This window comes from Peromyscus californicus, unplaced genomic scaffold, assembly GCF_007827085.1.
Source record: "Peromyscus californicus insignis strain IS unplaced genomic scaffold, ASM782708v3 Scaffold_4__1_contigs__length_199733344, whole genome shotgun sequence".
NCBI lineage: Eukaryota > Metazoa > Chordata > Mammalia > Rodentia > Cricetidae > Peromyscus > Peromyscus californicus.
This window is the reverse complement of record NW_026294562.1, coordinates 61,350,728-61,365,523: the sequence shown is the minus strand read 5'-3', so window position 1 is coordinate 61,365,523 and position 14,796 is coordinate 61,350,728. Positions and strand designations below refer to the sequence as shown.

General features: G+C 47.5%; 1 protein-coding gene across 3 annotated transcripts in view; it reads right to left on the bottom strand.

Moving 5' to 3' along the window:
* Mob2 (MOB kinase activator 2) overlaps positions 1–14,796 on the bottom strand; it is a 61,316-nt gene that overhangs the window by 13,063 nt on the left and 33,457 nt on the right. Inside the window, exon 1 of one of the 3 annotated variants that reach the window (XM_052711799.1) lies at positions 4,422–4,611. The exons of 1 other annotated variant lie outside the window; for it this stretch is intronic. In XM_052711799.1, coding sequence (XP_052567759.1) covers positions 4,422–4,531 — 110 coding nt within the window. In that variant the 5' untranslated portion in view covers positions 4,532–4,611. Of the gene's footprint in view, positions 1–4,421; positions 4,612–14,796 lie in introns of those variants that run through there. One more of the 3 variants, XM_052711796.1, reaches the window with a different exon arrangement.

Sequence of the window (14,796 nt, the reverse complement as noted above, 5' to 3'; positions counted from 1 at the left end):
TGGCCCTGGGAGACTAGATGGGGGTAGGGTGAAAGGTCTTTCTAACTGACTGTGACCTATTTTTTCCTTTCGTTGCTTTGAAAGGTTGCTGATGGTTTACTTAAGAGAAAGAGGAAAGAAAAATGTTCCCTGAATGCCAGGGAAATGTTTTCCTTTCAGCTTCTCATGGCAGAGCTTAGCCTTAAAAGGCAATGTGTGCTTGGCCTCCGGGGCAGGACCAAGAGCAGCCAGAACCAAGCAGTGGACAGGGCAGGGCACAGCCCAGCCTTGAGGCTTCTGGCACAGCACAAACTCTAAGGAAAATAGCATGGAAGTCTGTTAGGGCTGAAACATAGGTGTGGATGTATCATATAGAAAGTGGGCACTTCAAGCCTCTCTGGCATGGGCTTCTGAGCCTTGCAGACCAGCAGTGTAGGCTCCAGCCTCTCTAGCAGTTGTGGACAAACCCCAGGAGGGTTTGGATATCAACACCCACTGTTCAGGACCCATTCAGGGAGGGTATCCTATGAACAGCATTCTGCCCTCACTCCCACTCACAGTCACAAGGGAGGAGATAGTTCCTTCAGGCAGAAGCTACTCCCCAACCCTGATGGGGAAAAAGTTCCTGAAAGGCCTGCCTCACTCTGTAATGGGCCCCTGGGGCTTAGGGTAAAGTCAAAAGGCAGCAAGTAGATGCCATGCTAGACACCGGCATGTGTACACCAGGCCCCAAGCCTTCCCTATTTCAGTCACATCCCCATTTAGTTGCTGTCCCCATCACAAAGAGCTAACCTGGGCCCCGGAGCATAGTGCACTCGGGGACACTCTCCTGCCAACCTAAGTTTTCCAGTCCTCGTCACAGGGCCCTCACTCTGGCAAAAGGAACAAGAGGCAGCCCAGGGCCCAGGTTCTGCCTGAAGAAGAATGTGGTAGATGCTAGTGGAAGGGCTTCTGTAGGACATCAAACTTCAAACTCCAATTTCTCTCCTTTCCCTAAATGAGTGGGGCTTAGCCAGGGCACGAAACTCATCTAGAGGACCAGTTCTAGCTCCTTTGCCAGTGTTTCTGTTTTCACCTAGTAAGATGAGCAAACAAACATCTTATGGGCTCTGAGGCAAGCTGAAGAGACCATGATGTCAGTGGCTGGCTAAGCCTTCATACTAGGCTTGAGGTCAGAGGCTCTTCCTGCTTCCCTACACCACTCGCCACTGTTACTCATATGGAGGGAAGACTATGCAGACAAGGCCTTGAGTGGGCAGCACAGAGACTGTATTATAGGGACTAGGGAGTCCAGGCACCACCATATCCACAGAGCTGCTATGAGCTCCTGGGAAGGCATCCCCAAAACAAAGCCCCCAATAGTGAGGCTGAGGTTGGCCCCCAATGAGCAGGGGGCCTACTCATAAAGTAAATTGACTACTTTAGAGGTATCCATGCTCTATCAGAATCACCTTCTTGCCTCCCACATATTCATCTGGCCTTAGCCTCCTTCTCCCTGCTCCAGTGCTTCTGCTGCCCATAGTGCTCTGTCCACCCCCTACCCACATGGCAAACTTCCCCTGGTCTCCAAATGTCATTATCTTCTATTCTAGCTGGCCACACCCCATGACACTGGACTCTTTGGCACCCCCAACGCCAGGAATGAGTCAATCCTGGTTGACAGTCTGACCTCTGAGGAGTAATAGAAATTTACAGATTAAAAAAAAAAATCAATCTCTGTGACATCTGTGGTGCCAAGCATTAGGCTGGGGTGGCTGTGAGTGCTCTGGTGGGAGCCAGGCTAGCAGCATCTTTCTGGGACCAGGATGGTAAGATGCTATGTTGGCATGTGCTCTTGCCCTGAAGTGAGGCTTAGCCTGCATCCTCCCCACAAGCCTCCATTTGGCATGCCACCCAGGTTTCTCCAGCCTCTGACCCAACACAGATGCTCACAAAGCAAAGTGCTCCAAGAAAAGGATGCTCAGACTTGGGGGGAGGCATACATAGTAAGTCAAGAGGATGAAGGGCTTAAAAACACTAAGGTCTGAGGATGGTAGGGAGGGGATATAAGAGTCTTGTGGCAAAGTACATCACTCCAAGGAAGTGAAAAATATTGAGTGTGGATATCCCAGGCCTCTAGAGAAACAGAATGTGTTTGCTTTCCACCCTGCCACCTGACCAGTCTCAGCTGGGTTAACACTGAGGGGCTGGACAGAGTGGGGATTAGCAATGAGGGACCAGAAGTTAACATCTAGAGGCCTGTGGTCAACATTAAGGAAGGAGATGCTAACACTGAGGGGCTGGGGGATAGCACTGGAGGACGGTATGGCAAGGGGCAGGGCATGAGGAGCTTGAAGATACAAGCCCTTCCCTGGCCAGGTCTGAGAAATATTATTATTCAGGCAGAGTACAGCTAGATGCTAAAAGGAGAGTGGTATAACTGGGGACTCCCACACTCCTGGTCATGGCAAATGTCCAAGCTACAACCTACTCAAAGCACTAACTCCAAGCTTATAATGGTATCTTTTCTCATCACTGTAGGGCCTCTGTGATAACAAGGTACAAGCTAGCATGGCCTTCACAGCCCAGCCAAATACTCCCAGGTTCTCCCCAGCCCCTCAACAGCTGGTACCCTACCACTGGACTGTGAGTATAGGGAAGACACTCACCCCTGGTTGCCATTTCTTTTGAAGCATCTATCTGGGCCTAGGTCTCTGTGGAGCCTGAAAATTTCATTTCTAATACTGGGAAGCCCATATCTGGACCAACTCCTCACTAACTCCACTGCCCAATGCTTTCCTCAGAGACCAAGATGGGAAGACCCTCCCAGCCCTCACTATACAGGTTGGGCTGGGGTCAGAAGCAGTAGAGAGGGTCACTGGAGCTCTCACCAGTGTCCTTGACCCAGTAAAAGACCCACTCACCTGGAGAACAAGGCAGTAGAGAGAGACACATCAGGCCTGAGGTATGCCTAGACAGTACCCACTTATCCTACTGAACTCAATGTAACCCTCCAGAAGGCCAGGCTAAGATGTCTCCCAATGGGAACTTCCCCAGTGTAGGCAGCCAGGATTCACTGGCAGGTGAGTGCCATTCTTTAGCCTTCCTGGAGCTGAGGATGGTTACCGGCTATCCACACACATGCAGAAATACACACATTAACATGTGTATGGTCCACTATGTACTATCATCATCAATAACATTCCAAATCAGGGCAGATGATGCCACCACTTTGCTGACAGTCCCTATTCAGGTACTCAGGTAATGACGTAGTGGCAATGGCCCAGGGGAACAGGTAAGGTCAGAGGTGACAAGGGACAGGCTGGTGCACAGACACATGCATCCCAAAACTCATCAGCCACCTGAAAGGAGCTACTATAGGCTGGACTCATGTCAAAAGCCTCACCAAGAGTTCTGTTTTGGGAGTTCACAGTTTAAAGAGGTACTGGAAAAGCAAATGCTATTTACTTTCATTTTAAATAATAACAGCCCTACTGGGCATGGCAGCACACAGCTTTAATCCCATCACTCAGCAGGCAGGGGCAGGCAGATCTCTGTGAGTTCAAAGTCAGCCAGTCTTACATAGTTTCAAGATAGCCAAGGCTACATATTGAGACCTTGTCTCAAAGAAAGGAAGGACGGAAGGATGGAAGGACGAAGAAAAAGAAAGAAAGAAAGGAAGGAAGGAAGGAAGGAAGGAAGGAAGGAAGGAAGGAAGGAAGGAAGACAGAAAAGAAAGAAAGAAAGGACAGACAGACTGACTGACTCACTGAGTTAGGAGGCAAACACAAGATTCCTACACTGAAGGAAAACTGACTGGACTCTAAAAGGCAGAGCCTCTTCCCTCGAGGCTGAGGAATACAGCCTCAAGTTGCCTTGACACTGCCACCCCATCAACAAGTCATGCACACACCCTCTCACCCATCCACTTGCATTCCACACACACCCCAGGCTTGGGGTAAGAGTACCACTACAGGTTAGAAAAGTCTGAAAAGCTTTCCTGGCAACACCCAGTAGCAGCTAACATACAGCAGGCACCTGGGGTATACACCATGTCACTTCTCTGGACACTCAAGGACAGGTTCCAGGAAATCCTTGCCTTGGGTAGCCAAGGCCCATGTTCAAGAGACAGCCACTGGCCAAAAACACAAGCCCAGGCAGACACACTTGTGATAAAGGTCACTCACTGTCCAGCACTCTCCAAAGGGAGCAAGGTAGGACTTCCGTCTAACATCAAGGAGAGCCACACATAGCAAAAGTCTAATGCAAATGGTTGCTCCTGGGCAACATGCAGTAAGCTCAGTTGTTAGGCTGGCCAGGCTATATCAACTACCCCAGCATCAGGCCCAGGAGCAGCATACCCACCCCACTGCAGGCTCTGCACAGCAGGCTGCTTTGCTGAGAAGGCAATCAGGGCCACAGCCAACTGCCTCCCAGGCAGACTGCTTTGGGCCGACTGTTACCTGAGCACTTTGCTGACTGCCTGAAGCACCATTTTGCAGCGGAGTCCAGTTTTGGGGGGGTGGCTGAGCAGAGTTTTCTCTGAAGGGAGACTGCAGTGCTCTCCAAACATGATGTGGGGAGTGCAGAGCTGGTGAGGGAAAGTGGAGGCCAGGCATTGCAGCTCTGGGCTCCCTCCCTCGGAAGTGCCCTCCGCCCTTGCTCTAGGCCAATGAGGACCACGGTAGAGACAAACAGCTGCTCCCTTTACACAGCAAGGGCCGCCCAGGCTGGCGAAATAGGGGAGTGCCTGAACAGCTTTTTCAAAGTGGCATAGGCAGGGTGGGATCAGCAAAGCCAAAAGGGAGGAGACAGGGGCAGACTCAGCAGTGGGAAGGGCCTGTCAGAAAGACCCAAGTCACACCTGGAGGCCCTCCCTTGCATCTAGGCCTAGGGCTGAATACAGCCCTGATGAGTGAAGCCTGGAAACCAGCAGGCAGGCAAGGCTTCTCCAGCAAGCACACTCAGGATAGGGATCAACAGGCCATTAGATTCCCTCCAGAATGGGCACAACTGCTGCTACTCTGCAGGTGAGTTTCAGACAAGCTTTTTGAAAAGGATCAACAGGCTTCTGGAGAATCTAGGGGGCACAAAGCTGGTTCTGGACAGGGCTGCTAAGGCCTGCCAGTCAGGACCATTGCCACTATGGCATCAGAAATATCCGGAACATATCACGGGCAACGAAATTGTGTAGCCAAGGTCTTCTTTGTGGCTGTTCTGTACATAGGAGACTGCCAAGCCTTAAAAATCAAATACCTGGGAGTGGTACTCCCACCTTATCTCATCCTGGACTCCACTGGAGTGTCAGAGTAGTCAATATGGACTGATAGGGAGGCTCTGCTCGACAAGATCCACTATGGTTTGGGTGCCAGTCAAGCTCCCATGTTCCTGCCAATTAAGGGATGGGCACTGCAGATCTTCTCCACATAGGTGACAGATATGAACCAGGCTTGGGTGTTTTATTTTCCCCAGGGTTAGACAGAGGCTATGGGATGAGGAAGGAAGACGGTCCTCTCTTAACCTCCCACCAAGGGTCTCCACATGACTTGTCTCTGAGCCAGGAGCCCTGGCTGTCCTGGCTGGGTTGCCTGCAAGGTCTCCACTTCACAGAGCCTCTCTCAGTAAGGAAGAGGCTTCGTTCAGCTACAAGTGAGTAGGTGATGGCTGAGAAGCTTGGTCCTACCTCCTGGAGGGCAACCTGGTTACGAGCTGAGCTTTTGAATAATATACTTCCTGAGAGTAGTATTTAAAAAGTGCTAGATATGTAAAGAAACAGAAAAACAAACCATGACCAGGAAAGAAAGCCAGTGCAAACAGACTCAGATGCCAGCGATAGTGAGTAACTGAATCCCACAAGCAGGTTATGTGTCAATTTTTAGAATTTAAAAACAGCATCCAAATGAACAAGAACACATAAACATGTAAGTCAAACTGTTACACTGTGAAATGAGACCCTAGTGACACTGAGAAGACAGGGCAAGCCAACCAGCTAGCTAAAGAACAGACAGAAAGCCAGAACCCAAAAGGGGCATCAGTAGTGTATAATGGTGGAGACAAGGAAAGAGGTTGGACAAATGGCACAAGGCCCAAAGTCCTGGGTGGGGATCAGGACAGAAAAGCATCGAAAGATTTACTCTGGGCAGTGGCAAGATCCAATTTATGTTCCTCACAGGTTTCTCTGGTTCTCTGGTGGAATGTACTAATAGGGATGGAACAAGAAATCTGGGCTAGCAGCTTCTGCAAACATTGAAGGATGTGGGGTAGAAAAAAGCACTTCCTTAATATGCTCTGGAGATAGCACCAGGGCCTGATGGTGAGCCTGGTACCAATGATGGAAGAGATGGCATCCAGTATGGCTTCTGGCAATCTGCATCACTTTATTCTGTCTTACTATTTGTTTTATTTTTGTTTTTGTTTTTTCGAGACAGGGTTTCTCTGTGTAGTTTTGGTGCCTGTCCTGGATCTCACTCTGTAGACCAGGCTGGCCTCAAACTCACAGAGATCTGCCTGCCTCTGCCTCGAGTGCTGGGATTAAAGGCGTGCGTCACCAACACCCGGCCTGTCTTACCATTAAGAATAACCTGAAGCTGGGTAATCTTTTTTTTTTTAACTTTCTTTTTTATTCTTTGTGTCTTTCACATCATGCATCTCAACCCCATCCACCTCCCGTCCCTTGCATTCACCCTCTGCCCTGCAACCTCACCCCCAAAAATAAAACAAAATAAAATTTAAGATAAAAAAGGAAAAAAGGAAGAAAGGGGAAATCTCATCATGGAAGCTGTAGTGTGACACAGTGAGTCACACAGTAAACCCCTTTATCCATACATCTTTACATGCAGGCGTTCATCTCAAAGAACTGTTGGTTTGGTTCGAGGTACCTGGTCTCTGCTACACTGTTGACACTGGGCCCTAACTGGGACTCTTCCTGGACATCCTATTATTGTCCTGTGTCGTGGATATCCTATAGTCCTGGGTCCACAGGACAACACTCCCACACACACACACACACACACACACACACCTATGCTCCAGCAGATCACAGACAGGTGGATGCTGGGATGGGCCAACACTTAACCCCGGTTCTGCGCCTGGGTAGTTGCAGGGTTGGTCAGCCTGGAAACTAGGTAATCTTAAAAAGAGGGCTTGTTTAGTTTACAGTTCTGAAGTTCAGAAATCCCCACTTGGCAATTGCCTAAAAACAGAAAACCTAAAATGTTCCTTTTTATTTTTTGGGTGTTTGTCTGTATGTCTGTCTGTACTACATGTGTATCTGGTACCCAAGGAGGCCAGAAGCAGGCATAGGATTCCCTGGAACTGGAGTTATAGATGGTTTTGAGCTGCCATGTTGGTGCTGGGAACTAAACTCCAGTCCTCTGGAAGAGCAGCTAGTGCTTGTAAGCACCTAACCTTTTCTCCAGCTTCACATCAACTGCCTTTTTGCTGACTGAAGTCCAAGACGTCATAGAGTATAGAGTATCACACAACAAGAGATGGGGAGAGTATGTCTGTGTGGCTTCTACTCTTATTTGGTCAGCAGAACTGCATCCTAGGGTTCTAACCTAAGAGATTTCTCTAACCCTACTCACCCACTGAAGCTCCTGCCTCTGAACACCATGGTAAGAATCAGTCTCCACTGATGAATGTCTCACAGTGGAAATTAAAATCAACATATAGGCTCTTGGGAGGCATACTCAAACCATATCCAGACCATAGCAGCACCTGTCAGAATGGCTAAAAAAAAAAGTGCTAACATGGAGCAAGTAGATTCCTGAATCATTTACTGGAGGGAATCCAAAATGGCCAACTAGTCTAGCAAACAGTTTGAATGTATTCTAAAAAGTTAAACATACAATTACCATGTGACTCAACCACTTCTCTCCTGACTTAGAAAAATGAAAACTATGACAAAACAAAAGTACAAAATCATTCAGTGGAGAAAGGAATGTGTTGGTAAGAAACAGTGGTAAGCCCTACCTCACAGTTAGATGCATTAGAGAACAAAACAGAAACAAAGCTTAGTAGTATCTCTACCAAGCTCAGAGCAGGCAAAGCTTTTCAAAATACAAACAACATTATATTAAAAGGAGAAAAAAGAATCTCACCAACATTTAAACAGACATAAACTGTCATAGAATATTATTTTAAGATGTGTTACATTTGTTTATGCTGTGGAACATTTGTTTAGTGATGCAAAGAAGTATTGCATTCCTTTATGTTGCATTTGTTTAACTCTGTGAAGCTGTGTTACTGTGCCTGTCTAAAACATCTGATGGTTTAATAAAGAGCTGAACGGCCAATAGCGAGGCAGAAGAAAGGACAGGTGGGGCTGGCAGGCAGAGAGGAGAAATAGAAGGAGAAATCTGGGGGGAGAGGAAGAAAGATCAAGGAACAGGAGAGGAAGGAGGAGGACTTCAGGGGCCAGCCACTCAGCCACCCAGCCAACCAGCTACACAGCCAGGCACCAAGTAAGAAATAAAGAAAAGGTATACAGGAATAGAGAAAGATAAATCCCTGAGGTCAAAGATAGATGGGATAATTTAAGAAAAGCTGGCAAGAAACAAGCCAAGCTAAGGCCAGGCACTCTTAAGTAGGAAAAAGCCTTTGTGTGTATTTATTTGGGAGCTGGGTGGCAAGTCCCCAAAAGAGCTAAGAGCAAAAGAGTAAAGAAAACAACCAACAACAACAAACTTTTTTTTTTTTGATGTTTGTAAAAAATGAACAGACTTGGTATGGTGGTTTGAATAGGAATGGCCCCCATAGACTCTGTGTTTGAATGTTTGGCCCATAGGAAGTGGTACTATTAGCAGGTGTGACCTTATTGGAGGAAATGTGTTACTGTGAGAGTGGGTTTTGAGGTCTAAGAAGCTCAAGTCTAGCTAGTGTGTCTCAGTCGTCTTCTGCTGCCTACAGATCAAGATGTAGAGCTCTCAGCTCATTCTCCAGCACCACGTGCTTCTGCCTGCATGCTGCATGCTTCTCACCATGACAATAATAGACTAAACCTCTGAAACTGCAAGCCAGCCCCAATTAAATGTTTTCCTTTATAAGAGCTGTCATGGTCATAGTATCTCCTCATAGCAATAAAACCCTAACTAAGACACTTGGGGAGGGAAAGACGACTCAGTTGTTAAGAGCACTGGTTGCTCTTCCACAGGACCTGGGTTCTATTCCCAGCATTCATATGGCAGCTCAAAACTACCTGAAACTCACTTTTAGGGCATCTGATACCCTCTTCTGGCCTCCACTGGCACCAGGCACACACATGGTACACAGACATACATGCAGGCAAAACATACATACACATAAAATAAAAATAAATCAATCTTAAAAAAATGAACGTAGTAGGTAACCATAGGTTGCATGTACCTAACAAAAGATTCTTATCTGCACTAAGTACATAAGTCTTATAACTCAGACAATCCTGTTTTCAAGAAGAGTTAAATGCTGAACAAGACATATTATAAAGGCAACAATCCCAGTGTTCTGGTTGGTTTTATGTTAACTTGGCACAAACTAGGGACATCTGGAAAGAGGAAATCTTAATCCAGAAAATGCCTCTATAGAATTGGCCTGTAGCCAAGTCTGTAGGACATTTACTTGATTGATAATTGATATGAGAGGACTCAGACCATTATGGGTGGTGCCACCCTGGATAGGTCCTGGATGGTATAAGAATGCAGACTGAGCAAGCTATGGGGAACAAACTGGTAAGCAGCACTCCTCCATGGCCTCTGCATCAGTTCCTGCCTCCAGATTCTTGCCTTGATTTCCTTCCCTGACTTCCTTGGATTAATAGACTACAAGCTATAAAATGAAAATAAAACTCTTTCCTCCCCAAGTTATTTTTGGTATTTTATCACAGCAATAGAAACTTTAAGACATAGGCTGCTATGCATAAGAGTGTTTGTTTAGCAGAGCTGGTTGCTGGGAAGTGCATGCTACCTGAGACAGAATAATAGCTCAAGCCAAACAGAATGCAAATACATGATGAGGTGGTAAAAGAGGGGGACAACCAGAGAAGGAACACAACATTGGTGGGGACAGGAAGTGGAATGACAATTTTGGGAAACAGCTGGTAGCTTCTTTTAAAGTTATACCAAGCCAGTAAGTAACTCTACAGCTACAGACTAACACCAAAAGAAAACATAAATGTCCATATAAACATTCAGGCAAGAACATGGCAGCAGTTAGAAAGCAGAAGCCTTACTCTGAAAGGGGGAGTGAGGCCTGCTACATGGTACTGCCCATGACCAGTAGAGTTCAGTTGAAGAGCTAGTGCAAACCAGCTACAGGTAGTATGATTCTGAGCATGTGACCAGGAAGTGCAGCAGACATGCAGCTGCAGTTGTGGGAGCACTGCAGCACCTCAAAGATAACTCTTCTGGTGTCAAAACGCAGCTTTTCTCTGCCATCAAACAGCTCAGGAGGTCCACATCAAAGAAAGCAAGGGCCTAGGACCATTACCACTCTGATCCTGTCTGATGTCAGAAGCTACATGGGGTCAGATATGGAAAGTACCCTCCAACAGCCACATCTGTCCTATCAGAAAAGAGACTCTAGGGCAGGGACCTTATGTCCATTATATTCCCAGTACCTAGAATAGAGCACCAGCAGGGAGTCAATATTTGGCAATGAATGAAAGAAATTCCAAATTAGTATTATAGCCAGAAAATAACTTTTTTTTTCTTTTTGATTTCTTGAGACAGGGTTTCTATATGTAGCCCTGACTGTCCTAGAACTCACTATATAGACCAGGCTGTCCTCAAACTGAGATCTGCCTACCTGGGATTAAAGGCATGCACCACCACCACCTGGCTCAGAAAATTAATTCTAATAGCACTGCTGTGGGATATCTTTCTGTATGCTGTGATGTGAGTATGTGTTGCTCCCACTGGTTAATAAATAAAGCTGCATTGGCCTATGGCAAGGCAGGATGGAGCCAGGTGGGAAAATCCGAGAGAAAGAGAAGAAAGGCAGAGTCAGGGAAACACTGCGAGCCACTGCCAGAAGCAAGATGTAAGAGAACAGGTAATGCCACAAAGCCACGTGGCAAAACATAGATTAATAGGAATGGGTTAAGTTGTAAGAGCTAGCTAGCAAGAAGTCTGAGCCATAGACCAAACAGTTTGTAATTAATATAAGCCTCTGAACAATTATTTTATAAGCAGCTATGAGAGCTCAGATGGGAGAGATTTGTCTGGACCTCAGGGCTAGGAGGGACAGAGAAGCTTCTGTCAACATAGCACAGAGTAGATATGGGCAGGTGAGGGAGTCAAACCACAGTGAGTCAAATGAGACTGCTTCCCCTGCTTCAATGTGTTCTCAGTCCACGAGGCCTGAATCAACTCTATGCTTCATCCTTGCAGTTCCTTGATGGCATCCGGAATAGTTCTGGGAACAGGCTGACATGGTTAGGTACAAAGCTCTAATTATAGGCTCACTGGGGTAGGAATAGGGAAAAGGGTAGCCTTTTCCAAGACAGTAGTCTCTGTGACATATGCAGCTGCCTGGACTGGGATGCCCACAGTGTCCCAGATGAAGAGTACTGCATCCCCAAACTAGCCACACTGGTATCTGGGAAAAGCTGACCTTAGAAGCCATGTATCTGTTCCCCATGAAATCTGAGGCATGGTCCCAATGGCTGTGTTAAGGGGATAGGGGAAAGTCTATGAAAAAGTAGGACTTAACCTGCTCAAGGACCACTCCAGTAAGGTAGGCACCAGGTCTGTTCCTGTGAGTCACAGGCCTAGCTGTCCTCCCAAACACATATCTGGATGCCACACCTTAGCTCTTCAGTCATAAACACTTCCCCAGTGAGTCTCTGCCCTTCTGTGATTTGCCTGTGACCCCACAGTGCCTGTCATGTTGACAGGTTAATTCTGTGCTACATTCCATGTAAACCAGAATCACCAGGATACCACACAGTCACAATAGTGATACCTGTATCAGTGATTCAGTAGACAATGGGGCCTGAACTTTATCACTGATGGCAACTGTGGTTAGTAACAGAGAAATGGGAGACTTATGGTGCTCAGATCACAGCTCCAGCCATTCATCCTTGCTCTCCTTCATTCTCTCATAACACACACACACACACACACACACACACACACACACACCCCTTTACCCTCTGGACAAGTGTTGAAGCTGTTATACGCTAGTCTGGAGCAGGGCATAGAAGACAGAGCTATCTTCCAAAGCAAAATCCCTAGGGTGGGTTTACCACACAACATAATGAAAGTACTTATTTGTGCTGAAATGTTTCTTGAGGCAGGCAAGCTAATGGGAGAGAAACATGGAGATATCTTTTTGCTGTGTCCACCCTGGAGAAGACCTCCAGGGTTCTATTGCCAGGCTACTGTAGCTGGCAGACACATAGCTTTACACAGCCAGCCAAGACCCTCAGGCCCAGGCTAGGAGGCCCATCCCATAGAATAGTCTGTTCTCTGGTCTCACAAGCAGGAATAGGGGTGAGACACTAGGGAAAAGAGTGTCTGGTGGTCAGTGCTGAGATCAGTCCCAAAGTAAGAAGAATCACAAGAATCTGCAGACCCTGACATACAGAGTCTCTTGTTAACCACCTTGAAGTAGAAGGCCTTTCACTAGTTCCTGCCTTTGAGGTTCCAAAGCATCTGAGCTCCTAAAACTGCTTCCAGAAATGAGTTTGTACCATGGAACAGCACTAGCCCAGCCAGAGAACTCCAACCAGCAACCCCTGGTACCCAAGTACATCAGACAGGAGGACAGTACACAGTTCCCCATAGAATAAGGCAGGGCCTTGCATCATGGATGTATAGTCCTTTGCGTAAAACATTTGGCTTTCCACCCTGTGTCCAGGTCCCAGGCTCTTTTTTCAAAAGCTTACCAAAGACCATCCCAGGCTGGTTAGACTGGGCAATCAGCCTATATTGAGGGTTCAACTCTGCCAGGCTTTCAAAGGGAAAGAACCAGGGATAGGAGTCTTGGGATGGGAGCTCAGGGGAAGAAGAGTCAGTGGAGGGCTAAAAGGGAATGCATAATAGGGAAGGAACCTCTAGAGACTGAGGTAAAGTCTGAACTATGATTTGAGGACCTGGAAAGGCCCTGTAGAATTTAATTAGAAGAGCAGAGATTTCACTGGCACCATGGGGCAAAGTTGGACAGGCCCTGGGGGTGAGAGGTAGAAGGACCCAGAGATGCAAGGACAATCAGACATCCTAGATAACCACACAGTAGAAACATTATTACCTCAGGTGACATCTGCCTTGGCTTCAGCCTTGTCCTCCCTTAGCCCCACAAGAGATGGAGACAGACCTGCACCTGTCAGCTGAGCAATGCCCCAGGGAGCTTCCTCCTGGGACTCAAGGCTTAGCATCCAGATGATTGCAGTTCTCACTTATGAATGACCAATAAGCAGGTGTCACTATAAAGTATTCTCACATTGCAGATTCTGGTGCAGCAGACGCTCACGCAGAAACCCCTATCCATAGAAGAGGTGCCTGGAAGCAATCATCCTCGTGTTCACATCTGCATTCAGCTTATACACCTGAGGCAACATCCTGATTGAGAAGCTCCTGGGCCCACAGACCTACTTTGGCCAAGAGCACAGATTCCATAACAAAGTTGCCATTTCAGTGCCCTACTGCCCCCAAGCCAAGCAAGTGTATCCTCCAGGCATATATTGGACAGTCCAGTTAACTGCCCCCAGGTCAAGTAAATAAATGCTCCCACCAGCCATGCAACCTTAGCCTGGAAAAAACAGAGGCATGCCAAGCCCCAGTCTGTCTGTTGGGAACACACCTGGTCAGGCTGTAGGGGCAATTTCTCACAAATCACATGCCTGGGGAAAAAACCCTTAGATAGAAATCCAGAGTGACCAACAGTAGTATCCTATTATCCCCTGCTCAGTCCTGTTGGCTTCAGTAGCTCCCCACTCCTTCCTGAGTTATGGAGAGCCTGAAGGATTAGAGGCAACTCCCAGGCAGTGCATCCAGAGAGCCAACGCTGGGCAGAAGGAGCACTGCCTGCCCACTGCCAAAGAGCAAGAGCTCCTCGGCAGAAAAGTATGTTGTCCCAGTCTCCTGGCAGGCATTCCTCCAGAACACAGGTGCCTGAGGCAGTAAAAGGTGAGAGTCTCTGGTCTGCTTACTTCCAGACAGTGCAGTCTTTTCTTGGTATGCCACAAGGTTCAAAACCACCATGGTGGGCTGTACCTTTCCTGCTGGGAAAGGAGGGCTCCCTAAGAACACCCCCGCCCTGCCACCAGCCTCTCTATGCTTCCAACCTGACCTGCATGCAATTATCTCATCCACCCTATGTGACTACACTAAGAGATTCTGGGTAGCAGAAGACCATCCTACTCAGGTGCTTGGCCTGTCAGCTCTCTTTAGGGGGAACGGGTAGCCTGAGTAAATGGAAGGGTGGAGGTAGCCAATATGACTACAACAGCAGCAGCAGGAGACCCCCATGGAACTTCAGGATATAGGGCTTCACACCTGCTCTGCTAGAGGTTATCCTTTACATAGAGGCTCCTGGGCCAGACCCAAACCTTGCTGCCAACTAGTTGCCAATCCCAGAGTAACTTCAGGCTGGTCTGGGTAGGAAAGGAATACTCTCTGTGCAGGGGTCAGGCAAGGACACCAAGCAGTTGCTTTCTGACAACTTTATACAAACTACAGGCTGAAATTCTAGGAAAGGGGAAGAAAGCCACTTCTTGGGACTCCTTCATGTGCCAGGCAGCACAAGAACTGGCACAAGGCTGAAGAGATGGCTTAGTAGTTAAGACCACTTGTTCTGACAGAGGACCTGAGTTCAATTCCCAGGACCCACATGGTAGCTCAGAGCTGCCTGTAACTTTAG